The 27,814-nt window shown below is 42.6% G+C and overlaps 5 protein-coding genes across 17 annotated transcripts in view; 2 read left to right on the top strand and 3 right to left on the bottom strand.

Annotated features, from left to right (window-relative positions):
• Positions 1-5,164, bottom strand: part of LOC106751594 (protein bric-a-brac 2-like) — a 55,690-nt gene extending 50,526 nt beyond the window's left edge. For 7 of the 11 annotated variants that reach the window (XM_014632527.1, XM_014632522.1, XM_014632518.1 and 4 more), the window contains exons 1-5: positions 5,083-5,164; positions 2,540-2,734; positions 2,256-2,450; positions 1,668-2,175; positions 1,509-1,586 (exon numbers count right to left, since the gene is read on the bottom strand). In XM_014632527.1, the coding sequence (XP_014488013.1) occupies positions 1,509-1,586; positions 1,668-2,175; positions 2,256-2,450; positions 2,540-2,725 (967 nt within the window). In that variant the 5' untranslated portion in view covers positions 2,726-2,734; positions 5,083-5,164. The remainder of the gene's footprint in view (positions 1-1,508; positions 1,587-1,667; positions 2,176-2,255; positions 2,451-2,539; positions 2,735-5,082) is intronic. The other 4 variants (XM_014632528.1, XM_014632524.1, XM_014632526.1 and 1 more) reach the window with 1 other exon arrangement.
• Positions 3,213-4,622, bottom strand: LOC106751578 (KRAB-A domain-containing protein 2-like). The gene has a single exon (XM_014632500.1). It carries the CDS (start codon positions 4,620-4,622, stop codon positions 3,213-3,215), a length of 1,410 nt encoding a protein of 469 aa, XP_014487986.1.
• Positions 5,165-5,542: 378 nt separating the features above from the next.
• Positions 5,543-9,745, top strand: LOC106751592 (conserved oligomeric Golgi complex subunit 4). 3 transcript variants are annotated; one of them, XM_014632513.1, is made up of 10 exons: positions 5,543-5,645; positions 6,556-6,753; positions 6,858-7,232; positions 7,395-7,603; positions 7,693-7,888; positions 7,971-8,218; positions 8,362-8,584; positions 8,704-8,970; positions 9,046-9,231; positions 9,346-9,744. In XM_014632513.1, the coding sequence occupies exons 2-10, from the start codon at positions 6,685-6,687 to the stop codon at positions 9,601-9,603; spliced, it is 2,031 nt and encodes a 676-aa protein (XP_014487999.1). In that variant the 5' UTR covers positions 5,543-5,645; positions 6,556-6,684; the 3' UTR covers positions 9,604-9,744. The 3 variants fall into 3 exon arrangements, with proteins under 3 accessions (XP_014487999.1, XP_014487998.1, XP_014488001.1); XM_014632512.1 differs by lacking the exon at positions 5,543-5,645 and adding an exon at positions 6,159-6,414 and having other exon boundaries at positions 9,346-9,745; XM_014632515.1 differs by lacking the exon at positions 5,543-5,645 and having other exon boundaries at positions 6,669-6,753; positions 6,863-7,232.
• A 543-nt stretch (positions 9,746-10,288) lies between these two features.
• Positions 10,289-20,457, top strand: LOC106751609 (pre-mRNA-processing factor 39). The gene is made up of 13 exons (XM_014632562.1): positions 10,289-10,404; positions 10,603-10,727; positions 11,263-11,466; positions 11,659-12,138; positions 12,254-12,431; positions 12,511-12,758; positions 13,130-13,255; positions 14,110-14,258; positions 14,925-15,330; positions 15,691-15,855; positions 16,489-16,875; positions 16,972-17,258; positions 17,833-20,457. The coding sequence occupies exons 1-13, from the start codon at positions 10,356-10,358 to the stop codon at positions 18,125-18,127; spliced, it is 3,099 nt and encodes a 1,032-aa protein (XP_014488048.1). The 5' UTR covers positions 10,289-10,355; the 3' UTR covers positions 18,128-20,457.
• A 306-nt stretch (positions 20,458-20,763) lies between these two features.
• On the bottom strand, positions 20,764-26,841 carry LOC106751610. Its single transcript, XM_014632563.1, has 3 exons — positions 26,552-26,841; positions 22,751-25,103; positions 20,764-21,763 (listed from the first exon to the last, which is right to left on the bottom strand). The coding sequence occupies exons 1-3, from the start codon at positions 26,759-26,761 to the stop codon at positions 21,615-21,617; spliced, it is 2,712 nt and encodes a 903-aa protein (XP_014488049.1). The 5' UTR covers positions 26,762-26,841; the 3' UTR covers positions 20,764-21,614.
• Positions 26,842-27,814: the final 973 nt, after the last annotated feature.

Below are 27,814 nucleotides of genomic sequence, written 5' to 3'. Positions count from 1 at the left end.
TGATTGTCGGCACACATACAGCACTTGGCAATGCTTACTAAGTATCTACAGTTCAACCTACACCCGAGTGCCTGTACCATACGTTTACATCCAAAACACCATGCACTCTGTACACTAAAGTAAAAAATCCCGACATGTGGATCGGTGGAAATAAAAAAGAGAGAGAGTAAGTAGTCCTGTATCACACCAGCGAGGGGAGCGTTATTATACGTCGCGCTTACGCGAAATATGCGTGCTCACCGAATCGTTACGCGTTCACAGAAATTTGTCTACGGTGAAATCGCGAACCTGATTCCTGAACTGGACGGCGCGAGAGTCGCGTGGAAACATTAAACGGCACCGTGAACGGTATTTCACGGGACACCGCGCGATAAAGTTTTGCGATACTGCAATAAGCGACGAAATCACGAAGGTAGACGATGTTCCAGCGAGATTGTACGAAAAGTTGCACGAAAAAAACCCGTTCTTTCCGTCTTCAAGTATCCTTTTATTTTTTACGCTGATGAGAACCAGGTCCACGTTTGAGAAAAAAAAAGGTTTACGAGCAAAACCTTGAAACGTTTTCTCTTTTTCCTTTTCTATCGGCAAGTTCGTCGTCGTAAGGCAACGGCAAACGTTTTCACCGCAAGCCCTAACTACCCTTCGGTTTCGGTTCTAATCCCTTTCCCTGATCTTATCTGTGTGCGTGTATAAGTAATGCAAAGCTGCACAGACTACCAAACCATTATACAGTTCGATGTGAAACTCAGTCAACTAACTACCCCTCAAATTTAACAGATATCACAATAACAAGGAAACTTCCTTCCTTCTTATTGTCATGTCGAGGAAATGTTACAGAACCTTAATCCATGAAAGCAAGCAGCTGCCGTGTACAAGGAAATACCGATGCTTCATGTATCAAGGTGCTTATAAGTACTGTACCGGTTTTGTACCCACAATACATGCAATTAATCCATCACCATCGAAGTTACCACAATGCGGTTCTGTGTACTCATAAACAGTAATTCATAATTGCGACTAACACATGAAATGTCCTTACAACACTCGATATCAAGTTCGTGTTTCTAACGATTAAGTAAGAATCACTCATTTCTGTACGTGAGCCATGTGTGGATACAAAACTTCCGAGTTTGTTGCGCTGCCATTATTGCCAGATCCTAGTGGACGTACCACTATTTATATAAAGTGAAGTCAATTTCTCGTACAAATCATAAATAGATATTAAACCTAAATAAGTTGCTCCGTCAAGGAATTATCACGATTCTCGAGACTTAACAATTTACATTTCACGCTACGACCGGAATGACGATATTTCCAAACTTCCAATTAAATATTAATTACCCAAAGTAGCCGAGTTTTATCATCGAATCTGTCGTAACACAATGGTATACACGCGCTGTATACTCACACATGTACACGCATGTGTACCTTCCTTATCGTAATGGCAGGGCAACAGACTGTATCATGTAATTCGTACGTGATAAGAGAAAGGATGGATAACCACTCACCCTGTACTATTTCCGGCGCTAACCTCTCTCCCGAAGTGCTTGGTTTTGAAAGCAGGTGTCCTAAAAGACAAGACATTCCTAGTATCAAAAATTCGTGCCAAACCGAGTGTAACCTTAGGCAGATCGGAAACACCGAAGACTGCCGCGAAAGATATTTACCGACATCTGACGACTGATGTTTGCCGTCCAAACCATCCGACGTTGACTGACTCGAGTAAAATGTCTGACTGATGTCGAGCTTCTGTTCGTGATCGGGCGTCGACGACGTGTCGTCTATAGTGTTTTTGTTCAGCGGATTGTCCCCCAAACTCTGATCCTCGTAGCTACAGCTGCTGCCGTCTTGTTCCAAATATTCGGGCATCTCTAACTTGAGATTCGGCATTAGGGGGATTATTTCGACCGGGTCCGAACCCGGTCTGCTTTGACTATCCGACGTCTTACTGTCGGCATCCTTCCCCGACACGTTGCTGCCCGCCGAATTCTTCTCCGCGCTCGCGTTCGTGTCACGTGTTTTTCTCCTCTTGTTCGGATGTATCTCAGGCTGCAACTCGACGGAGTGGAACGGAATCGGAGAAGAGGGCGATTTGTTTCTCTTGTTTTCACCTGATGACTTTCCGGAAGTGTTCTGCAGCTGTACCTCGGGCTCATTTGGGATTTCTATGTCATCCTGTGAAATGATGCGATGCATGAACGACCTGTGTCTTTCGAACACTTACACTCCATATTGCTCCACTGTCAGCGTCTCACCTCTAAACTGTCGTTGTCCTTTCCCGTACCGTCTGTCAAACCCTGTACTGCCAAGAGTTCTGCTGTTGTGAGGAAACTCGCTAACTGTTCTTGAACGACATTCACTTCGCCTTGGTACATGAAGTCTACCAAGGCGGCCAGATCGTCGAATTTTACATTACGAAATATTATGATAGGATGCTGGCATGGATTTTCCTATAATGTAACAAATGGTGCTTAGACAACAATTTTCGACGAAGTTTGTTTACACGAGTATAGCACAAACCAATTAAAAGTGTTATTACCTTAAATAAATCTCTAAAATATGTACTACATGCTGACAAGAGCATCTTATGCGCCCTGATCCTCTTGCCTTCGCAGCTCAAAGTGACATCTACGAGATCTTCATCTGTCCTTAATGTGTCGAAAGCGCAAGTAATATGTTTTAGATAATTATTCCACCTAAGAGAAAACTGTTGACTGGAACCCATGCTGCTCTTCTGGAAGCAGAAAACCCCAATCTCTTATCAGATCACGAAGATCATAATTTGTAAATTTGTATCACAAAGAACAAGTTCAATTAAGTATACAAACATCAAGTGCTTCAAAACAAAAGATATTTAGTAAGTACAGCATAGGTTCACTTTATTATCAGATCAGATAAATATTATCTTAATTTATTAGCAAAAATAAGAACAGAATAAGAGGATAAAGGGAACCTGAATCATCATCTTATTTCACCCATATATAGAAATGTTGCAAAGACTACATACATACATACATATATATATGTGTGTGTAATAAGTATATATATATGTCGCAGGGAAATGATGAGAATGGAGATTTGATCTACCTAAGGTAGATGATCAATTCACGGAAGATGTTAAAATAACAACTCTGTGGGGTGATTTCCCTAAAGAAAATAAGTGATTTGATCAAATCCCTTAACTGTTTTAGTGAAAAGATGAAATAAACAAGTCAGGATTCGCACAGCTCTATGACCACACCCCACAGAGTTGTTATTTTAACATCTTCCGTGAATTGATCATTTACCGCAGGAGTTGAAGTAGAGTTGTGAGTGTGAACTGGTTCGAGTTGTCTTGTTGTCGATAAAAAAGTTGATTCAATTTCTGATATATCCTCTAAATTTAAAGCCTTTTTGGTGAATAAATCAGCTGCCGGTAGATTGTGTGACATTGAAGTGTTATTGTTGATTGATTTAATTATTGATAGATCATTTGAAGTTGAAGCGTCATTGTTGTTCTCTAAGGAAGCTGCTGGTAAGTCTTCTGGTGTTAAAATAATGTCATGGTCCTGCTGATTAAGAAGTAGATCCAAGTCCTCTTCAGTAACAAGTTTTTCAAGCAACTCTTTCGAAATATGACTAGATTGGAGTCCTGTTTTTGGTTCTGTTCCAAATAAAGCTTTGTAAGGTGATCGTTTAATGGTTCGATGAAAAGAGGAATTCTTTTGGAATTGAACAAAGTAACAACTTATAGCCCAATTTTTTGTGTCATTGTCAATTAGCCAAGCACGTAACATAGCTTCAACATCTTGATTTGATCGCTCAACAGATCCTTGACTAGCTGGGTGTCTAGGCCTACCATTTACAATTTTGCACGTTGGCCATAAGCTTGTTAATTCTTGTATGACAGCAGCCGTAAACTCACGGCCGTTGTCGCTTTGTAGTATATGAGGACAACCTACTTCTAAAAATATTTTTAACAGCTCCATTGCTACTTCAGCAGCTCTTTTTGAAGTCAACGGTCGAAGAAAGCTGAATTTCGTCGCGTGGTCCTGGTAGTGTAATAGCCATTTGTAATTTCTATCTAGGGTCGACTGTAAGTCAACTAAATCGACTTGGCCACGATGATTGAAGTCGCTAGATACAATTGGGCAAACAACAATTCCTTTTCTTGGAATTTTTTTTTTAGACTGACATACCGTGCACAGCTTTAAAAACTCCAGTACAACTGAAGTAGGTATCAGGTATTTCGATTTCAAACTATACAGCATTTTATCTCTTCCTCCGTGGTCAGTTGACTGATGAGTTTTCCGAAGTATGTGATAAAAATTTTCCGTTGGCACTATTTGCACAACTGGATCGGAGTCAGACTTTCTCTTCAAAATCAAAGATTTTTTAGTACCTACTTCCATAACATCGTATTTTTTTCCATAATAGTACTGTTTATGTGTCCGTTGCAGTTTAAGTAGTGGTGCTAATTTAAATTGTTCGATTACTGTGATAGCTTCTTCTATCCTTTCGCGAGTCCACAAAGGTTTTTCTTTATCATGCCGCTTGTTCAAAAACGTCCTGATAGTTTCATTAAACTGTTCTTCAAATACATATTCGGTCAGCGTTTGATTTTTTTCTATATCTGAACCCATTTTTCTACGGTAGGTACTTGATAAAACTCGAAATATAGAAAACAATAATAAAATTGCGCGCAACCTTTCTCGCGTAATGTTTGGGCGCTACTGTGTGCGTCACGTCAGAAGCGCGGCGCTGGCCGGCACGGACGCCGGAGGGGAGCGGTGAGGTAAAGGCGAGTGGTAACAAGCGAAACATAGGAGCTGTGCGAGTCCTGACTTGTTTATTTCATCTTTTCACTAAAACAGTTAAGGGAGTTTGATCAAATCACTTACATTCTTTAGGGAAATCACCCCACAGAGTTGTTATTTTAACGTCTTCCATGAATTGATCATCTACCTTAGGGATTTGATCAAATCTCCATTTTTATCATTTCCCTACGACATATATATATATATATATATGTGTGTGTGTGTGTGTAATAAGCCACCATCGCTAATACACACGGGAGCGTCGCGTTGCCGCGCGAGATCTTACCTTGACTGTGCGCGTCCTCGGGGTTGCAAGTTTATCGGTCGGGAAGAATCTCCCGGGGAAGCCTCGTGTTACGGCAGCACGAGCGGAGCAGAAAAATCGGAATATCGGTGCGCGGTCGCGATCCGGCCGACCGTTCACGGGCGAGCGAATCGTGGAGAAGAATCGTCTCTCTTCGGCCGCAGCGCCGGGCGTAGACACGCACTAGTCGTCGTCGCGCGCTTAGCGAAAAATAAAAACTGTAAACAGCCGAGCGGGCCAGACTCTCATGGCACCGTGGAAGCAACACCGTGGGGGCCCCGTCTCCGCGCGCCGCGCACTCGTACTCTCCCGCGCCTCTCTCTTTCTCTCACACCGTTTCCCTCTCTTTCTCTCACGCGCTCTCGGCGATCCCGTCGAACTCAGCCAGCGAGCCGCGCGTCGTTATGTAATTTCATTGCACTCTCGCGGCGTGCTCGCGCGCCCGGAGAACTGCCCTGTGCCGGATTCGCGTCGTGTCCCTTCACAACAAGCCGCACTTCGAAGCCGAGTGACAGCTGGCAGCCATTTTCCGTACGAGAATACGCGTAAGATGCGCGAGGAGGCCCAACCACCAACTCCCTCTTTCGCCTCTGGCACCCGTGCCTCACTTCAAGCGGCCGTCGCGCGCAATGCGTGTGACGTTCGCTGCCGATGACGTCGGCCGAGCGCGCGACTTTCGAATGTCAGAACGCTACGAACGGCGCTTCAGATTCGATCACGAGCGAGAGTACAGCTATAATATGATTAATTATTATTAATGATTAACCTCCCTGTGACATTCAACGCGATTTTCGTGTTGCGGGAATACAGAGATTAGATTAAATGCTTCCATCGTAAGAATTAAATGCGAGATAATGCAGGTTATAATTGCTCTGATTCTTACCTACTCTGATTCTATCGTCATGACTTTGGCAAAGATTTGATCACCTCGAGGTACAGGAAACATGTCTTCGAGTAATATAATGAAATACCTGCATTTTATTATACTCTTACTTTTTTCTTTCTTTGGCTTCCCGAGAGAGACGTAAAGATATGTGCTTCTATTTTTCTGAGTGTAGAAAGTGCATAGAAGTGCAGCACAATGCGCGTATACGGTGGTAAAATGCAACGTGTACATCCTTGTTTATGATAAACGAGAATAATTAGGTGGTATAATATAGGACGCGTGAGAAAATGTCAATCTGACTTACTCTACTGCTGTAAAATATAGTTGTTGAGTCACTAATTAATACAAATAATATTGTTGATAATATGGATTTGCCAGTGAATGAGGGAAATATACAGCAAATACTGAATAAACTCTCTGATGATGAGGTTTGTGTATAACATTAGGCTGGAGATATACTACAAAGTCTGTTATTAAAACATAATTATAATTATCTATATCGGATATAACAGTTTAATTTCTCTTATACATTCTAATGTACATTTGATAAAAAGTTAATTTGTTGACAGGTTTCCATAAAAAAAAATCTAGATGCAATCCTTGCTCGACGATGTCACGTTGAAGCAAAGCTCCAGAATATTGGCAAAGTATTGCCAAATGTAATAATAATACATACTGAAGGGGAGAAATTTCGTGACATGATTGCTCGTACCAATGAGCTAGCAGAGAATGTTAGTGCCAAAGTAAGGCAGCTAGATTTAGCAAGAGTAAGTTATTGTAATCGATGTCACTTGTAAACAGAACCTTACATATTTGTCTATTATTTGTCTATTACTTGCATATAATTAAATACTATAATCTTGTTTGACAGAGCAGAGTGTGCGAGTGCCAAAGTAGAGTAAATGATATATTAGATTTGCAATTATGTAGTGAAGGAGTGGCGACGGCACTACGGAATGAAGATTATGAACAGGGTGCTGCTCATGTCCATCGTTACTTATCAATGGACCAACAGTTGTTGGAAAGAACAGCCGAAGATGTATCAGGAGATCATACTAGCATCAGCAGTTCTCTGGTTACCTTGCAGCAAGCTGCTATGGAATTGAGAGCTGTCGTCACTCATAAGTTCGATGAGGCTGTGAAATCTGAGGATTTGGCATCTGTCGAGAGATTTTTCAAGATATTTCCACTACTGGGCATGCACTTAGAAGGACTCAAGAAATTTTGCAGTTACTTGTGTACCAAAGTACGTATATGTGTGTGTGTGTGTGTGTGTGTGTGTGTGTGTGATACAATATTATATTTCATATTATTATAATATCATCTTATAATAACTTCTACTAAGAGCACAGTTTTATTTTTTACTAAGAAGATAACATTTTTAAATCTTACTCATTATGTGTATTAGCTGCACGAGACTGCCCAGAAGAATCTACAAATGGCATTGGAGATTAAAAGTAACGATAAGAGAGCGGCTGTTATTTTCGCCGACACTATGACTCTCTTATTCGAAGGAATTGCACGTATTGTAGAGGTGCATCAGCCGATAATCGAAACTTATTATGGCCCTGGTAGACTTCTAATGACAATCTCGATTTTGCAGAAGGAGTGTGATAGGTGAGAGAAGCTCATACAGTGGAATGCACATCGAGCCTTAGATATTCGTACGCGTGAAATAATTACGTTAACTCGTATGCCATAAATAGACAGGTCAAGAAGATTGTCACGGTATTCACGAAGCAGAGGTGTATATCTAAGAATGTGCAAACGATAAACGATTACTTGCGGAAGCCGAATCCCGAGAGGATCGATCCCAAAGAGCTCGATCTCCTTCTGGGCGAAATTACAATAATGCATTCGAGAGCAGAACTTTACATACGTTTCCTGAGAAGGAGAGTGAAGGTTGCGGAAAAATACCAATTACTAAGCTCGCAGAATGCATTGCGCAACTTAATAAGTCATTAATGAGCCGTTGGCATTGCAGAACGACATCGAGATCAGTACGACCGACGAGACGCAGCGCACAGACTTGCTGAATGAATTCGAGACGATCGTGAACAACTCCGAGTTGGCGCACGGGATGCAGGAGTTGCTCGGCGCTTATCTCGCGTTAGAGAGATACTTCCTCGAGGAGAGCGTGAACAAGGCGCTGGGAATGGACGCGTTGGATCCTGACCAGCAAACTTCCAGCATGGTGGACGACGTGTTCTTCATAGTGCAGAAGTGCGTGCGGTACGTATCGCGTCGGACACGACGTCTGCGTTGCGTCCCCTCCTTTTCCTCTTTCCTCCTCTTCTTCTGGAACTTAGCTTGATTTCACCTGTGCCAAATGCAGAGCCTCAACTCAAGGAGGCTAACGAATATCATATCCGCAGACGCGCTATGTCCAGCTGGAGCATAGACGGCGTTTGCGCCGTCGTCAACATGGCATGCGGTATCCTAGAGGGCGATTTCGCGAACCGCTTGAGAAACAGACTGCGCCAAGGTTACCCGGCAGGCTACTTGGACCTCGCGCAGGCATACAGCGCTCTTCAGACGAGCATACAGCACGGCCGTTTGCAAACATCGGATACGGAATATGCTCGTCTCATGTTCTTGGTAAGTCCACGGCTGACACTGCTTGTTACTTCATTTCCCGTGATAATGATGATTATCTAAATTATATCTGTATTTTACCTAACTGTGTAAATCTGATATTGATACTTTGTCGCTTACAGGCGTACTTAAATAACACCGACGTGAGCACGGAGTACGTCGAGACACTGTGCAAGAGCCTCGGCGCGGAGATAGACGCGACGTTTCCCAACATGCAGAAGAAGGATAGGGGCAAAATCGACAGCTGCTTGTCCAGCCTGAAAGGAGTCATATTGATCCTACGAGGTGTCATCGATTACGGCTTGGAGCAGCTACGAGTCAGCGCCGTGAAACCCAGAGTCACCCCGTGGGTCGACGCGTTTCTCTCCATTGATCATCATATCAATGAGGTACACGCACTTCAACACGATATACCTCTCGCCTGCGATCTCTTTCTTCAACTGTAACGGACAATGTGTATGCAGGACGAATTGTTGAGATACGAAACGGACGAGCCGTTCGTGCAAACGTTAGTCATGAATCTGGAGGGTCTGCTTCAAGGATTCAAGGGTAGCCTCACCACCTCCAATTACGACGCGCTCATCGGCCTGCTGACCGCGGAAGTTACGGCCCGCTTGGAGAAAGTGGTCTTAAAGTCGACCTTCAATCGAGTATGTGTTGCTGTAAATTTGAGGTCACCTCCTGCGTGACATAAGGGTGATTTCTATCAGCTTGGATTAAATTCAACCGCAAGTTAACTGCAACGAAGCGAATTTCTATTTCAGGCAGGAGGTCTGATATTGGACAAGGAAATAAGATCGTTAGCCAGCTACTTGGCTGCTGCTACTTCGTGGTCGGTGAGGGATAAGTTTGCGCGTTTAACACAGATCGCTACTATTCTGAGTATAGAGAAGGTGGAGGAGCTCGCGGACTACTGTGGTGCAGATGCGATAGCGTGGCGGCTAACGCCGTCGGAAGTCCGACGTATCGCCTCTCTGAGAATAGATTTCAGGCCGGAGGATATCAAAAGACTGAAGCTATAATTATATTTCGCCTCCTCACAAAGTCGGGCGTCATCATTCTGTTTGTGCAATTAATCTTTGCAAATTGCAGTTCACATGTACATGTGCATAAAATTGAGCGTATAATAAATTATTTACTATGATAGGGACAAAAATGCCTAATAAATGACTAACAATGATCGATCCACCATCTCTAACAGCGAATCTCTAATGACTAATTTTTGATATGACGCATTCTTCGTCAACCACTTTAATTATTCGTCGCTCTTAATTTTTTTCCACATTATTCGATACAAAAACAGCGACTGATTACCTATTCCTTTCTAATTTCAATTTTACAGATGTAGCATTTCAGAGAACAAGTTGAAGAAAGCATCTGAAAGAGCCTTTTGACGCGAGTGTTTTCAGACTTCTCTCTGATCTCAATTTTACACTAGTGACGGTGGCGGTTCGTAGCGAAGATGTTGGTACTAATAAAAATCCCACTGCTACGTTCGTCAGTCCCGATCTACAAAAGGTATTTTAAGTTGTAAGCTTTAAGAAATTGACCAATCACAGTTAATTATTCCCTTTACATTCGATTGTGATTGGTCAATTTCTTAAGGCTTAAAACTCTATTGTAGATCGGGATTTAGGGAAACAAAAGTTACTAAACCTAGACAGAGCCCTTATGTCTAGGAAGTTAGCAGCACTGCGAACGCCGCCATTTGCTGTTTCATTTCTGCGCTTTACATTCCAGTGATTGCATCAAGGAGTACGAGCAAACGAGAGAAATGTCCTCTGCGAGTGGAGACGAGGCCGATATCGCGCTGGCCGAACCAGGTGAGAATCACGCTAACGCGGGCGAATTACGCTGACCGATCGCTCGGTCGCATGTTGTCGTCGCGGAGTCACCTCGCACACGGGGACGAACGACGCGCAACCGGCGTGAGCGCCCAGCCCTTTGCAGTCGCCATTTGGGCGAAAATGGCGTCTTATGCATACATTGATATAAATATTTGATCGCTTCTCCCTTTGCAGTGAGGCGCACCAGGTCTGGCCGTACACGCAAAACGGCGGTGGTGGCTAAAAAGTCACCCGTGAAGAAGCTCCTCGCCAGGGCTACGCGCTCCCCGAAAAAGGCCCACGAGATCGAGGAGACCGAGGTACGTGTCGGAGGCGTACGAAGTGCTTCCCCTGGCGCCTAGATCGCCGATTAACTCTATTTCTCCTTGATTGTGCCATAAATGTAATCCTGAGGATGTGAACGGACTGTTGTTTCAGGACCCTTGTGTCTTTGTCTTATATTATTGCATTTAGATCTATAACTCAAGACAAATAAATATTTTTATGATCAGAATTAGTTAAGATAAATCGTTGATATAGTTTATATAGTTATATAGTTTATAGTATGCGTTTATAAAAAAAGATAGGAATGATTATCTATCTGTACTGAAATGATTACATAAGTTAAAATAAATATACTTTTATATAGTTCAATACAGATTATGTAACACAATTATAACTTATTTGATTGTGATATGACTATTAAATTTTATTTGCAATTTCCTTATAAAATTTGTTACTTTGTGAAATGAAAATTTATGTAGTAATTTGTTGATATTCTACTGATATTTCTATATGACTGTATATAAAGGATGCAAAAGAATATTGTTCTCAAGTGGCTGATTGTGATTGCAGGAGGAAGCATCCATGTTGGAAGAAACCATAGTGGAAAACATGACTGAGAATGGAGTTCAACAGCTAACAGATATTATTATCGAACAACGTAGCGAAGAAGACACTCCTATGTTACACTTGGAGTTGGAAGATTCCGAAGACACAAATGTGCATGAGATGAATGTTGCTCAAAGTGAAGAAATTGAGCAAGAAGTGGAGGAAATGGTGAGTAATACAAGTAACATGAAAAGTAACCATCCAAGTAACTTAATATATTAATCTTTGATACACGATATGGTGAACTTTCATGTCACACATTAAATTTTTGTCTTAAAAGACAGTTTGTATCGCTATATTATTATTTTAGCAATTGTTACATTGAATTGTCTGAGTTGAAACTTTTGATACTTTTTGCAGGAACATTCCAATGTCAGAGCTGAAGGTATGATAGTGGAAGAGAATAGTATGGACAGGGAAGAGCTGGGCGAGGAACAAAGCGAGGTCGAGTTGGAGGGGCCAGACATCAGTAACGACGACTACGATCAGCAACGCGTACTTATAGAGTTTCAGGAAGTCATCAACGAAGATGGCACTACTATGATACAGGAAATAATGGAATCGGAAAAGGTGAATTCGGAGAACATGCCCACCGCAACCGGGATTGTCATGGAAATCGACGACTCACAGCAGGGAATAACTGTGATCGCAGACACAGTGATGGACAAGGTGGATACCGACATGGAGATATCACAGAGTGGCGACTCTGTGCCGCGTATAGAGATAACTGAAGTGAATGAGGTCGAGGCGGAAAGCGCGACCGAAGAAGACTCGAAGAAAATTGAACCCGACACGGAGGCTGTGTCGGAGGATGAGTTGCCGAGTGAAGCTGCGGCCAAGGTGAGATCTCGCGTTTTACTTGTTAGATTTTCTAAGATGGATAAGATTATGTTATGTCGAAGAATAAATCCAAATCGAGGAACAGCCTTGAATAAGTATGACTTTGAACACGCAGGAACCCGAAACTGAGGCAGTGTCCGACGAGGAGTTGCCGGTCGCTGCTCCGGCGGACTTGGGCGAAACCGAATCCGTGTCCGAGGACGAGTTACCACCGGACAGCGACAAGAAGCGAAAAGGCGTGGCGAAGTCGATCAACAAAACGCCAGATAAGAAAGCAAAAACTGAGAGCGGAAGTGAGTACACCTTCCATAGCGTCTCGGAGGATCTTCGCGACCTCGAATTGATTCCGCTACATATTCTTCCTTCTTTCAGACAAACGCAAGTTAAACGCGGAAGGGGAATACGATCCCAGTTCTCCGACGTCCGAAAACAACGACGAGACGCCCGCGAAGAAGGCTGCGTTATCCAGCGAAGCAGATGCGGCGGAGAAGCAAGAGGCCAAGCCGGCGTCGCCCAAAAAGAAAACCCTACCCGAGCTGGAAAAGTATTGGAAAGCCGTTAACGAAGATCCGTCCGACTTTACGGGTTGGACGTATCTTTTGCAATACGTTGATCAAGAAGTAAGCGAAACGAAAATATATTCAACAAAGAAAAAGGTTCTACGAAATTGCGAAATTAAAGAGAATAGAGTCGTATTGAGCCGAGCACGAGTTCAGTACTGTAAAAAAATTTGTTTGGAGAAATGCACGCGTGTCTGACTAAAATTTGCTACGTTTACTTTTTTCCGTAAAAAAAAACGCGAAAAAATGGGAAAACGGATTTTTCTCGAAACTTGAAACTATAACATAACATCATTTATATTTCATTCCTTGAGATTCGATTCTCTCTTGCGTTTTCCAAAACATTTTTTGATATGACTTTTACGGTCAGGATGAGTCGTGGTCGAAAAACTGTGCTCGAGCTAACGATCGATTATTGTCACTTTCCTCAGAACGACGCAGAAGCCGCGCGCGAAGCTTACACCAAATTCTTGGAGCGTTACCCATATTGCTACGGCTACTGGAGAAAGTTCGCCGATTACGAGAAGAAGAAGGGCAACCCCGAAAATGTCCAAACGGTGAGTCCGATCGTATATTAATGTTCATTAGGCTATCTCTCATTATGATATCATTTAATTAACGCAATCTAATGAAAATAGTTCGAGTTAGGAAGACGCGTGGGCAGTGTGCACGCACATAAATATGGTTTTCCCTTCCAACAGCCTAGCACGTCTTGCGGCACCTATACGACTCTCTCCGTTTACCAAATAGCTACTTATTTAATGTTTCTGCGATATCTATATGAAAAGTATTACGCTACATTACGTACTCTTTATCGAATACCGTATATCATACCAAGTACCGTACTACGATACGTTAGCCTGGCGAGATTGCTAGTTGTTTCCGATTTGTGCGAAGCGCCTTTTATCGCGACACAAAGCAAAACAAAAACAAAGCAACAGAAGGAACCGAAAACTGTGTGTTATATTTTACTGTAAGCATTTGTACACATAGCTTACTACAGAAAGTATTGTAAAACTTAAGCATAAGATATATGCGCTACTCTTACTTTATGTAAGTAAGATATGTCGGGATGGGTGCTAAGTCAAAGTCAGAGACAAAGACTTAGGACGTGCACGTGCCAGAGAGGGAGCAAGAGAGTGGTGGAAGACACAGGGGCGCCCAGATCGGAACACTCCCTGACTTTAAGGTGAATTCACAATGCTCTGCAATCTCTGTGTTAATTAAATCTCTTTATTTACAGTACGCGTACGATATGTGAGTATACGTTGCTAAAAAAAAAAAAGAGACAAAGACAAAACCGTAATGCTTAACGAAAGCTAAAAGCAAAAAATAGGTATAAGAATCTACCCGCTGCCACCCCAACCAGTTGTAAGCTGTTCTAAATACGATTTAAAAATCGTTACCGCAGGTGTTCGACCAAGGTCTGAAAGCTATTTCGCTAAGCGTCGATCTGTGGCTCCATTACATCAACCACTGTAAAACTGTCTATGAAAAGGACGAGGAGAAGCTCCGGGAGCAGTACGAGAGAGCCATACAAGCGTGTGGGCTTGAGTTCAGGTAATGAATCCACTGGCTTTTGTATTAGAAATTCATATATTCGAGTACATATACTAAATATATATGTTTATTTTACTTCACTTTGTGTGTATGTGTTTATAAAATGTCAAGAAGGGACTTCTTTTTACCACATGCCCCTATCCATATCTTAAAACTACTTGACTAATTAAAATTCAATACATAAATCAAATTCAATACATAATCACCGAATAAAACAATACTTTTTTCATTATTTCTATCCTATCTCTATCACAGCCTTTTATATACAATCACTAATACTTGCTTACTTTTATTTATTTCCTACTTAATTCTTGCAGTAACTCCAAACAATTTATTACTTCTTACATCTCTTCATTTTCTATAAAAGTGAACTCAAAATATGGACCATTGTCTTTATATATCCCTTCTCCTATTATCTCTTCCTCTCATTCATATTTGCGTACATTATAGAAATTTCCTTCAATCGATACTATGTGTACGATTATGTCAAGAGCGGGGTAACTTTTAACGCGTTTAATTGACAAGAATAGGATTAGTTTTAAAGCTATATTTTCTTTTTCATCTGCGAATGACGTCGCGGTAATGCGATGCGTGAATTTGCCCCGACAACGAATCGTCGAGAAGATAATTACGAATAATGCAACGATTGAATGTAATCAAACACAGATCGGATCGTCTCTGGGAGAGCTACATAAAATGGGAACAGGAGGCGAAGCGCTTCAGCAGAGTAACGGCGCTGTACGATCGCTTGCTCTCGACGCCTACGCTCGCCTACACCACCCACTTCGACAACTTCCAGGCGTTCGTCGATTCTAACTTACCGAATCGCATCTTGAGCGTGGACGATTTCCTGGCGTTGCGCGCCGAGGTGAAAGCCCTTCTCAAATCGGACGACACCACCGCGACGTCTGCTTCCGACGATGCCCCACCCGGTGAGGAGCCGCCACCCCATGAAGTGCCGCCGACCGATGAGGAGACGCGAGCCATCCGGGAGAAGATCATCAGCAGCAGGCGCAAAATGCATAAAGCTAACGTCAACGCGGTGGCCGCGAGATGGTCGTACGAAGAGGGAGTACGTAATCATACGATTACTGTTACTATGAAGTTCTGACTTAGCAAATTATGAGACTTCTTAATTTCACAGCCTTAAAATAGCGTTTCACTGCTATAAACGAATAAAACTCATTTCGAGTCCATGCTCTAGAACTACTCCATATTCGCGCGGTAAATCTGGATTCGTTGTAGTATACAGAAGTCAGTGTTTTACATGTTTTATGTTGTAAGTAAAAAAAAAATTCTATTCCAAATTAAAGGATTTCAAAAGTTGACGATTTTATCGATACAGCATGAGATACATTACATATATGAAATCCGAATTAATTGGGGAAGTTGCCCGGCGCAATATAATAACTGTGTGCTGTACGATTGACAGATAAAGAGACCGTACTTTCATGTGAAACCTTTGGAGCGATGTCAGTTGAAGAACTGGAAGGAATATCTCGATTTCGAGATCGAACAGAAGGATCAGAACCGTATAATCATCTTGTTCGAGAGGTGTCTGATTGCTTGTGCGCTATACGATGAATTTTGGATGCGGGTAAGTGAAGCTACTGAAGAGCACCTATCAACTCTAGCTAGCCACTCTTATTTTCGAGTCTTAAATTCTCCACATTCCGGCTCGTGAGACTTTGTCGCCTTGTCATTTTTATTCTAATTGGTATTTTTAAACTTGCAATGTGGGAATTGGAAATACAGAGTCTGAATGTTTATATCAGATCGAGAAAATCATTTGAGTTCAAAAACTTATTATCATAAGGAAAGGATTTTTATTTTCGCGGATAAAACTCTCATATGGTTTCGCAAATGCACTTTAAGAAAAAGTAACGTTCGTTCGTAATGGACACTTGATATTTGAAGAGAAAAAATAAGTGAAAACTAGAAAACCGGAAAACATTCAGCAATCCACTGAACTGGAATGTGACGAGCTAGGGTTAACTTTCTAACGCCTGTTTCCGCTATCGTGGTTCAAATCTAATTGACGATTAACTCAACGGAATTGACGAACCGTATTTACCAATTAGTTAAACCGATTAATGTGATTGGTCAATTTCGTTGAGTTAATTGTCAATTAGATTTAAACCATGATGGTGGAAACGGGCGTAACACGCCTATATCATTATATCATTATCGTGTGAGTGGAATGTGTAAAACTTGGACCTTGCGTTTGCAGTTTGTGCGTTACCTGGAGTCATTGAAGGGAGATAACACGGAGAAAATCCGAGACGTATATTCTCGGGCTTGTATGGTGCACCATCCAAAAAAGCCAAACTTGCATTTGCAGTGGGCTATCTTCGAGGAAGGCCAAGATAATTTTGAGAAGGCCGCGGCCATATTAGAAAATATTGACAATGTATTGCCAAATATGTTACAAGTGGCGTATCGACGGATAAACTTGGAGCGCCGTCGCGGTGATTTGGAGAAAGCCTGCACACTATACGAGAATTATATTAGCAATAGCAAAAATAGGACGATCGCCAATAACATCGCCGTAAAGTACGCACGGTTTCTCTGTAAAGTCAAGAATGATGTTGACAAGGCGATTAAGGTATTGATGAAGGTATGTATAAATTGGACGTTTCTCTTGATACTGAAGTCGTCACGATGAATTGAACTCTTAACGAAATTAATACATATCTCGCGATTTGTCCTACAGGCTACGGATAAAGACAAAGACAACCCTAGACTGTACCTGCAATTAATAGATTTGGGTATGCAGCGAACGCCGGTTGATACTCAAGAAATAGTAGGCTACATGGACATGTTCATCGAGAGGGAGCATGCGGATCTCGAGCAGAGAGTGCTGTTTGCGCAACGCAAAGTTGAATTCCTGGAGGACTTCAGCCCAGACATTCGACAAGTGTTAAAAGCCCACGAACAGTTCCAGAAATGTATTAAGCAAGCGAAGGAGAGAAAGAAGGCGAAGGGTGACGATAACAAAACGTGAGTAATTAGCGTAAGCAGGAGAATTAGAAGAAGAAAAGCGAATATACGAGCAATTTCTATCGTTCGCGAAATTAACGTACTTATTGTACCGTCAGATTCGAATGCGCCATTAATATCCTTCCATTTGACGCAAATATATCAAAAACTAGGTATATACTGACCCAACGAACAAGGAACGGACAACGAATACAAACTTGTTACAATTTGGAAAATGTGTATACCATAACAAATCTGAACAGAAAGCTTTATAAGATGATTTACCAAATAGTTTCTTCTTTTTAGTTGAACTGGCTACACTAGTTAAAGAAATTTACATACACATTGAAGCGTATGAAGCGTAACGTACGAGACATTCACGCTTCAATGTGTGTAAATTTCTTCAACTAGTGCAGCCAATTCGGCTAAAGAGAACAGACCAAAAGAGAGAGGAAGTTCGTACACGTTTAGACGCGAATGTTGTACACACTCATATTACATATTCGCTGTTTGTTCGTTCGTTCAGTGTATACCCACTTGAAATCGCTTTCGTTAAAACAGACATTACGAAATCGGCATTACCTGTACGTTGCAGCGATTCTTCGCCTCCGAAAAAAGTGAAGACCGATCAGTCGAACGTGCCACCTCCACCGTCCGTGGGTTCGCAGTCTTCGTACCAGTATAGCAGCGGCCCGAGCGGACCGTACCAATCGCAGCAGCAGTTCCAGGGCGGTCAGTACGGCGGTCAGGGAGGCTATCAGCAGGGTTATCAGCAGTATCCACCACCGTCGGACCCTAATTACGCTAACTACCAAAATTGGCAGTACGGCCAGGGCGGGCCACAGGCTTACGGACCTTACAATCAGTGGGGATCTTACAACTACTACTAAACGATCGCGCAATCGAGTTCCCCAAGATCGACTATGACATTTGTTAATTTTTGTCCACTGTACATTCTCTAGCGTTTTATTCTGCCGATTTCGATTTCGAAATCATCGGACGGAGGAGTTAATTGTTTAAGTACCCAAATGACGCCTCGGTATCCTAACATTGAGAGCTTACGTGTGTCGACCGTTGACGACGGTTCCTTTCTGTGTCGATATTTGGGAGCTGCATTTCGTACACGCTCAATGACGGCATCGGTTCGATGATTCATTGTTTAATGATACGATTATATCGTTTTACGGTTTTATGATGTGATTATACCTGTATAACGTGACACTCACCGAACCGACGCTGGTCGGTTAAAAGCGTGCAGCGGAGTAGCGGCCCCGATGTATTGCATGAATATATAATCGCGTGTACTGAACAAGCTGTGTACCGTTAGCAGAACTTGCTCTTTATGTTATTCGCTACATGCACATTGTACATCTTCGTAAATCGCATCTTCGCGACAACAATATTCCCGGGTACAAAAGAAGAAGGAAAATTTCGAGCTATTGTATTTGAAACGCCAAAGACTTTTGGGATCAATGATGTTATACATCAAGCAAGTGTCCAATTATGGGAGAAATAAAAAGAGAAGAAAGGAGAGTGGAATCCTGCTACTGGTATACAGATTTTCTAGAATCCTATGTGTTCACTTCAAAGCGTTGCGGTCCAGTTGGATGTGACTGTGGACTTGTGTCACGCATCGCGTTCATAATTAAGAGTGGGATTAAGCACACTTGAGATGCACAGGCAGGCATGATAAATAGCCTTAAGGCTCCTGTTTCCTTGTCCCCTTGCGACCATTTTGATTAATGACTTTTGAAGCGGGAAAATACACGCCCAAAATTCTCGGAATATACATTGAAATACAAAGATTATCCGTAAAATGACACTTGTAATTGAGATCTGTATTATCAACTGATCTTTCCTCTTGCTCTAATGATCAATCAATATCAAGTTAACATGACATATCACATATTTCAAAGGTTAGTTTCACATCACGTTGATGTTGTGATTAATAAATTATAGAATCAGAAGTTCTCGAAGTATTTTTACAAATTGCTCCGACGAACACGTAACTTTTTTTTTTACAAATATCTTTTTGTTTCAATGTACTCTATGAAAATTTTGAACGTGTGTTTTTTCGTTTATGACGTCATTATGTGTTTTAGAAAGGTGTAATATTTTATGTATTGAGACTGTCATGCCCGTCTGTGTACATTATCTATAACGTGTTCGAGATTATTACACAAAGGAAATATAGTGTATTTTTCTTGAAGTAAGTTATCTGTTATATTTGTAACTATTTCACCTGTTACTGGATCGCAGAAAATTCTTTATACGTATTACAGAAGAAATTCATAATTTGTGAAAGTACTAGTTGATTTTAATGAAATTACATCTAGCTGTTGAATCAAGCGAGACTCGCGGACACGCGCACTGTGTGCTTGATCCCATCTCCATATACCCTCACGACCATTACAATAAATTATAGATTCCGTAATAACTGTTGCATAATATACACGCAGTTCAAGAAAGTTTCGCTACAACCTATGACGCACTGCAACGTGTTGAGCGCATTACAAATATTATATAGGGTACTTTCAAAATTGTACAAACTGTTGTCGACATCGTTACTTACCCTCCGTGTAGAAATCATCGTCTGACTTTTCTTCCTTCAAGCTTTTTTCTTTTTTTTTTACGCGTGAAGCCATCGTTTCGTACGGGTTTCGTTAAACAGCGCATATGTTGAGACATTTCCTTCGTGTTACAATTGATAAGAAACATGTCTATTTATTTTTATCGAACTTCAAACTTGTGATCGACGAGTAAAATTATTATGATAGCTGCGTTTCCAGGAAATAAATGAGAATTTAATTTAATTGCATTAAGTGCATTTTGATCAATTTCACGTGTCTCAGCTATATTATATATATATTTAATATATTAGCTATAAATGTTATATTTAACCCTGATGTTATATATCTAATTCGTGGACGTGCGTACATCTATTGCCTACACCTAGGTAATATAATTATTAATAATTATATACCTCTAGGTAACGTTCAGTCTAATCGAAGTTATCCTACTTGGCAGTATTTGAATTCAAACATCTCGAATTTTCTTCTTATGTCTTCTGCAAACGATTTATCGATGAATAAGGCAGCGTTAGATTAATGATAGAATAAGAATGTCAGAACGAAAGATGAATTTGTTACTTTGATGTTTATGATAAATTGCAGTGTTATTTTTTTCAGTGATTTTCAGGAATAAATGCTTCTTCAATACACACGGAGATGTGATTTCACAGTTATCTAGATCTACTCTGATCTGCTAATTTATGTGTATGCACAACATGTGTTTCCATTATGCGTGCGTGCGTATGTGCACATGTATGGCAATTTACAATATTGTACATTTCATAAGGTTGTAATTTTACCAAGCTTGACTTCTCCCTATTTCGCGTCAAGATTTTACTCAATATATAAACTAAATAAGAATATAGAAATTTGTATGTCATCTCGAGTACCTGCTCTTCTCGCGACGACCCGGCGCGTCACGATGTCTTTATTGAAAGGATTTAAGAACGCCATTCTAGATTTTTCAAATATGTTTACTGTTAAATTGACATGAGATTTCGCATAGTTATCTTTTTTTTATATTACGTTTGATAAAGTGCGGTCACCTACTTTGTGCCCGCGTGTTCCTCATTTCCGAAATTAACTCTTGCACTTTGGTTTTTGAGAGAACCAGCAAGCCGCATATAAAATCCTACGTCCTAGTGCTATGCAGAATTGAAGCTTGGTAAGATCCCGAACGCAAAGGCCGATGGTCTCTACTGGACTTAACTAAAAAATAAAAGGTCGCGGAAGTTTTACTTTTTGTATGCGATTAAAATTTATCCCGCGGAATTTACTCAACACTCAACATCTTTCGTAGCTCTAGCTCCAACATTATATATATAACATATACATATATATATATATATATATATATATTGTTTTATAAACATTTGCAAAAACATGCTTTGAACCTCCTTTCGAGCGAGTCAACAAGCAAATAGGATTGTCGTAAACGATCATCGTCATTTCTCTCTGGTTCGGTATAAATACACTCAGAAAATGAAATTTAACAAATTAAACTCTTGCGCAACGTACATAACTAACAGGCTGCCAGACGATTCGTACGCTTGCCGAGCATTCGCCAAGTTGAACGCTACTACGCCGTGTTTCTTTCCCATTAGAAGTCGCGTGACGTCGACAGTCATTGGCAACGGAAATGAAACGCAGTACGACCGTACGCGCCGAACATCCGGCAGACTTGCAAACAAATCGTCCCGCAGCCGATATTAAGTTAGTAAAAAAATCTCTCTATGTATAACGTCGTTTAGAACGAATATATAAGTTAATTGTCATGTAAAACTTATTTATGTAGTCAACCTCGGCATTAAACAACCATGGCACTCGAGGCCATCGTGTTGAGCCCGCAAGTGCCGTCTCCGCGGTAAACTCTGTAGTATCCTTGCTCGCCCCATCTCTCTCCCCAGCTGTTCTTCACGATCCAATACGGCAGTTTCTTATGGAAAAGCGGAAAATCTGAAAGGAGAGCGTTCAGTCAGCGTTTTCTCTCCAGAGAGTTTCATCGAGAAGAAAGTATTCGACTTTCGAGACAAATTCGAATTACATCAATTGGTCATAGTTGCGCAAAAAGGATTCGACTCACATGGAGTAAGTTTCGAGAAAAATGAAGATGAAAATTTTATGCACGACTTAAAAAGTATAAATAGCACCGAAATTCTTTATAATCATTCAAGAAATCGAACATAGTCCATTTTCTTCTCTTTAAGGCTCCTCCAGGCCGATTCGGTCATTTTTAATGATTTGTCGTTATCGTTACGGTGTCGTTGCGCAGCTTTTTTGCCATATGTTATACTTGCGCAACGACGACATAACGATAACGACACTATCGTAAAAAATTACAGAATTGGCCTACTGAGTAGTCACTGTCTTTGTTTAATGCTATCGGAGGCGAGAAAATGTATGTCAAGGATTTTTGTGTTATGTTCAAATAAAGGTATATTCACAAAATGACATTTGTGATCGATTCAACACACTTATAAAATTGGACAAACACTTTCCTTTTACTCGAACAATCAGTAAATAATCGTAAAATTAACATTGACAAAATTATGAGCAAAAAATTAGAAAAGGAAATTCCGGGTCAAGTGTTACGGGTCAGGTATTACGTCATTACGCATGGCATCATTAAACAAAGACAGTCGCAGCGACTATCAAAGAGCCTTAAAAACATTCATTGACAAAGCCTTAAAAAAATAAATAAATAAATAAAAAAAACGCAAATGGTAAAAAGTAGCACAACAGTAGAAAATAAAAACTGTTTTTTAATTAATTTTAGGCGTCCATAAGGCTTAGATATTTTTGTTTTACGTAGGAAGACGCTATTCGTTGGTAACAAAATCTAAAAAATCATAATTTTCTGGCCTTTTTTGCATAACTATAGCCAACTGAGAAATCACTCGAGTATCTCTCTCAGAGAAGCGGTGCCGGTGCACGGATACTCACTGCTCGTGCCGTATCCGACGATCAGCACGCCGTGGTCTAGGTTCTTAGGGTTGCAGAGGAACTTGAAGGGGTGGGACACCCCGCCGATATAAAACTGCATGGCGTTGGCGTTGATTCCGATGGATATCGGCCCGTTCGCCACCAGCCACTGCGCCATTTGCGTCTCGTTCGACGTGATGTTCACCGCCGAGGCCAACTGCACCTTGGCCATGTTCCTCTTGAAGTGGCACTTCTCGTCCTCCGCTTCGTACGGGTAATCCGACTCCAGCTCGAGGCCGCCCAGCTTCTCGATCGCCCTGTAAGCGTTGTCCGGCAAACCGCCGTTGCAGCCCTCGTCCAGGTCGTCGCAATCCACCAGCTCCTGCTCCGACAACGACAGCAGCTGGCTGTGCTTGATGGCGTATTGGCCTTCAACGTTGCCCGTCACCGAGAAAGCCCAGCACGAGCCGCACGCGCCCTGATTCTTCACCGGCGTAACGACGCCTTTCTCGCGCCAGTCGAAGCTGGCTGGCAGCTCCACGTCTGGGATCTCTGCCTGCGGCAGAGGAATGTTGTTCTCCGCGTGCAGGTCGGGTCGCAGACCCAAGTAGAGCGCGCGAAACTCCTCGGTCGATACGTCGGCGAACTGGTTGATGCCGTATTGCCCGCTGCCCTGCTCGTTCCTGCGCAGCAGACGTACGATACCGAGGTTCTCGCGGAATATAGTGAGCCGGAGGTTCTTCTCCTCCTCCGTGGGGTACGTCCGATTGTACGTGGTCATGAAGCTCCGGAACAACCGTTCGCTCCTCATGTCCTCCGCGATACGCAGCATCTTCTCGTTGTAATTAGCGCCGCGCAGCGACCGTTTCCTCCTGTGGCTCTCCTGCGGCGGCGGACACTGCACCGTTATCGACTCGTCGTTGAGCCACGGCCGTGACCATATCGTTATCAAGCAATCCTTCACCTCGCTTCCAGCCTGCAACTGGCAGTTGCCTTTGGTGCCCTTCAGGCAGTCGCTGGTGCCCATCCTGGTCTTGATCTTGTAGAGTGTGCCGGCGACTACCTGGCGGGTCGCTTCTACGATCTCCACTATGATCGGCTCGTTCGGGCTGTCCGACTCCTGTGATACTTTGCGCAACGCTTTCTCGGTGTAATGTTGGATATCAGGGTCGTTGATTGCGATCACCGAGGGCGCGCCTACCAGCCTTCTTTCCGTGGATCGTTTCTGTCTGTTGACGACGTTCCGATCGGTCGCCTTCTCGATCATGAAGTTCTCCGCCGGCACCTTCTTCCGTTGGAACTCTTCCTCCTTCACCGGATCGCGCGTGTCCGGGGTCGCGTGTCCCAGCTTCACCGGTATGTCGAAGTCCTCCAAGAATTCGCCGTATTCCTTCATCTTGTCGGAGAAGCCCTCGCTCTTCTCGTCGTCCTGGCTGCGGTTCAACAGCACCTTCATCATCGTCGGCTCCGTCACCGCGATTTCCTTCGGCTCCGAGCTCGTCTCCGACGGTGTCGGCGCGTGAGTGTAATTGTCCAGTATCTCCTTCAGCCCTTCGTAGGCGTCCTTCGACGGTTGTCCTTCGTCGTATTTGATCGTTACCTGCGACAGACTCTCCAAGTCCGGCTGCTGGGACGGGCTGGACGTGTTCTCCGAGCTCGTGCAGTTGTTCTTGGTGATCTTCAGGCCTGTCTGTTGCCATGGCTGTTGCTCGAACGTGACGAGACACAGTCTCACCGGGGCGTCCGCCTGTAACGGACACTGGTCTTGCTCCAAGGCGTTCTTCAGACACTCGGACTCGCCGATCAGCAGCAGCAGCTGATACTGTATCACGTTGGACGAGACCGGTACCGAGCGGGTGACTTTCACGATCTTGATCAACTTGTGCTTGTAGTCGCCCGTAGGCTGCTCGTCCATCGATTTCAGCGCCTGCTTCGAGAACGGCAAGAGACCCATCAGCTGCGGGTTCAGCTCGTACGGGCAGCCCGGACAGTAACCGGTGCTGGGGGCGCGCATGGCGATGAACGGCCTGACGTTCTCGTCGCCGGTCAACTGAACCTCGTGGCGCAGCTCGACGCTTCGGTTGCTGCTTATCTGCTCGGCCAGACTCTCCGTCACCTGAGAATCATCCTGCTCCTGGTAGCTCGTGCCTTGATCACCCTGCTGCTCCTGCGACACCTCATTCTGCGCGTCAGCCGGGTAGAAGTACATGCACTGGATGGAGTCGTTCAACGTCTCTATCTCGCCGTTCTCGTCTTGCTTCAGATCGATGGTGCAGGCTTCCTTGGGACACGGACTCCCGGAGATCGAAGATTCGACTCCACACATCGGACTCAGGTTATACGTGAACTTGTATACCTTATAAGGCGGCTCCACCTGCAGCATTAACGGTGACGGGACAGTCAATCAAGGCTAATGAGTCTCAGAATGTCGTAATACGAAATAGAGTATAACGTGTTCCACAAAGACAGTAATTCACTGCGCAATAACATTTCCACATATTTTTCCAGCTGACTAGTACAACTTGACCCGATAACCCAGAACGTTGTTATCACGGTTTATCATCATTCCGGATAAATACGCAAAAACATACATACGTATGCTAACACGTGAAAATAGAGCATTATACATTTATATGCGCACTTCTGTATCAAGAACAGTGGCATAAATGAAATATAATACTATCTTATCCGACTCTTCACAGGGAGATTTGTTAAAATTATACATTAATTACTTTCGAGAGGATAAAACCACACAGATTTGCGAAAGCTTAATTCTTACTGTTGGAGCATCAAAGAATGCATTGCACATCTTCCCAAGCTAGCAATTCATTATAGTTGTATGCCTTGATTTAACTCTCAGATAACTGCCTCCAAATAAAATAGAGACTGCTAATTTTGACACAATTAGTTTCTGATAAATAAATCATTTTCTTGTTTAGCTTTCTTAATGTATCTATTTTTAACATCGTTTACAGAAGAAATTACACACTGTCTGCTAACGAAAAACTCCTTTTCATCATATTAATTCTACCTGCAACCTATCTCTCCCATTCGTAATCTCATACATCAGCCTGTAATAATAACTCTAAAATATATTCTAATTATTGTTGACGAGAAAGATTTATAACTTCCTTCTACTTTCTCCTGCTAATAATCTCCCAATAAACACCAATTAATAGTAACATTACATCAATTTTACAACTCAATAATGTAAGTGCAATGTAACATGCGTTTTATATGTAAGTTACATTGTTGAGTGGGAAATTATATAACATTGTTGTAATATGTTACTGTTAGTACTTCCTCTTATTAGGGTAATTCCTCTTTCCTCGTATCACATAAAAGATTACACATTGTTCATTCAACACTCAAGAGGGATTTATGTAAGAACATAATGTACAGACATACGTGATATTTGCAATTCAATTTTCGCGCTGATATGCAACGGCAAACGAAATAATTCGCTTATCTCCCAAATCTTATCTGAGTCGTATTTTTATCTCCGCGACGTTGTTACTATTCAATGTATCTCCCGGAAAAAGAATAACAAAACACGCATGTGGCGAATAATCGGCGCGCCGCATACTTATCGTTCATCACATCTGAAAACAAATAAAATCACTTCTCGCTGTTGAGGAAGCGATCCGTTGATCCAAACAAAGAAAGATGATCATATACGTGAGCTGTCAGAGCGAACAAAGGAGAAACGCGACAGAGAGAACGGGGCACACGTTCGAGGACACAGCGAGATCGATGCACTCGACGCGACGTATGATCGTAATTACCGTGAAAATTTCGCAATTCTTCGGGCTGGTAACTCACCAATTCCTGTGCATTTATCAGGTTGCCTTGCGCGTAAAGGTGATGCGTCGGCGAGTGCTCGTTCAGGGCTCTCCACGCCCTCTCCCACAGTGTCAACGGCACTTGGTTCACCGGGATATTCACGGGGTTGGATTGTGCCCGTGCCATCAACAAACAGCTCAAATAAATGAACGCGAGGTAGCCCGCTGCGCGTTGATTTCGTGCTGCCATTTTGAGGAACGCGCGATGTCGCGCTCCTTCCCGTCCGACTACTCTCGATCAACTGAATGTCGCCGCAATTGACGCGCTCGGTGACCGATCTCTCTCTCTCTCTCTCTCGCCCTTCTGTCTCTTTCAGTCGCTCCGTTACACTCCCTGCACCTGTAATGCGACGGATATATACACTGGAGAATTTCCGCGAGAAGAGGGAGTGAGAAAGTGAGAAACGTCGTTGAGACGTGTACGGAAGGAACGGAGCGAGCGCGATAATCATACGATGAAGATTCGTGAATTTCAGTCGCACTTTCTACATATATCGACATATTTCTTCATATTTCTGCATATTTCTATATATATCGACCTGTCTATTGAGAATGCGATATTTCTCTACTCGGATTTTGGAGCGAGGAGGAGAGATCTCGAGATAAAGTGCGGAAAGTGTAACTGAGTGTGCGGGCCGAACGTCGCTTACGTATTGAGGTCAATATTTGTGCGACAAGTTCACGCCGTACAGATCAATGTTTATAAAAATATGCGTTTGAAAATACCCGCCGATTATAATGGTCAGATAACGTTCGAAATTGATAGCACTTGTTCGGATTAAAAGCATTCGCACGGACGTGCTGAAGTGCGTTACACTTTTCGTCACGAGATGCGACGTTGGACATTTATTCGCGCTGATAACCGTCACGGACAAAATTGCCGTTGGCGATAAAAGTTCAATGAATGTCTTCAGGTAGCTAAATATCGTCTCCGTATACGGTGCGGAGACGGTAAACCAAGACGCTGACTCGCGAATGCTAATCACAAATTGCGTGTTACGCGCAAAGTGAATGGAAACAGGCGCGTTTATCCAATTATGTCAGACTCAGCGTTATCAAACAATTGACAAACCTGCATGATACGGGGAAAAACTGAATTCCGACGTACGCGCTGAAGCCATGTTTAATAACATCCACTTTTGACGCGACATTTTCCTCTTCCTCTTTTTTCAGTGAAAAATATCTTCTTCAAAGCGACCCTGATGCGTTTATATCCCAGATCCCGGATGGCGCAAAATCAGGA

This window comes from Dinoponera quadriceps, unplaced genomic scaffold (genome assembly GCF_001313825.1).
Source record: "Dinoponera quadriceps isolate SergipeBrazil2010 unplaced genomic scaffold, ASM131382v1 scaffold386, whole genome shotgun sequence".
In the NCBI taxonomy this organism is placed as follows: Eukaryota; Metazoa; Arthropoda; class Insecta; order Hymenoptera; family Formicidae; genus Dinoponera; species Dinoponera quadriceps.
Note: the sequence above shows the minus strand (reverse complement) of the source record. Positions and strands in the feature narration are given on the sequence as shown.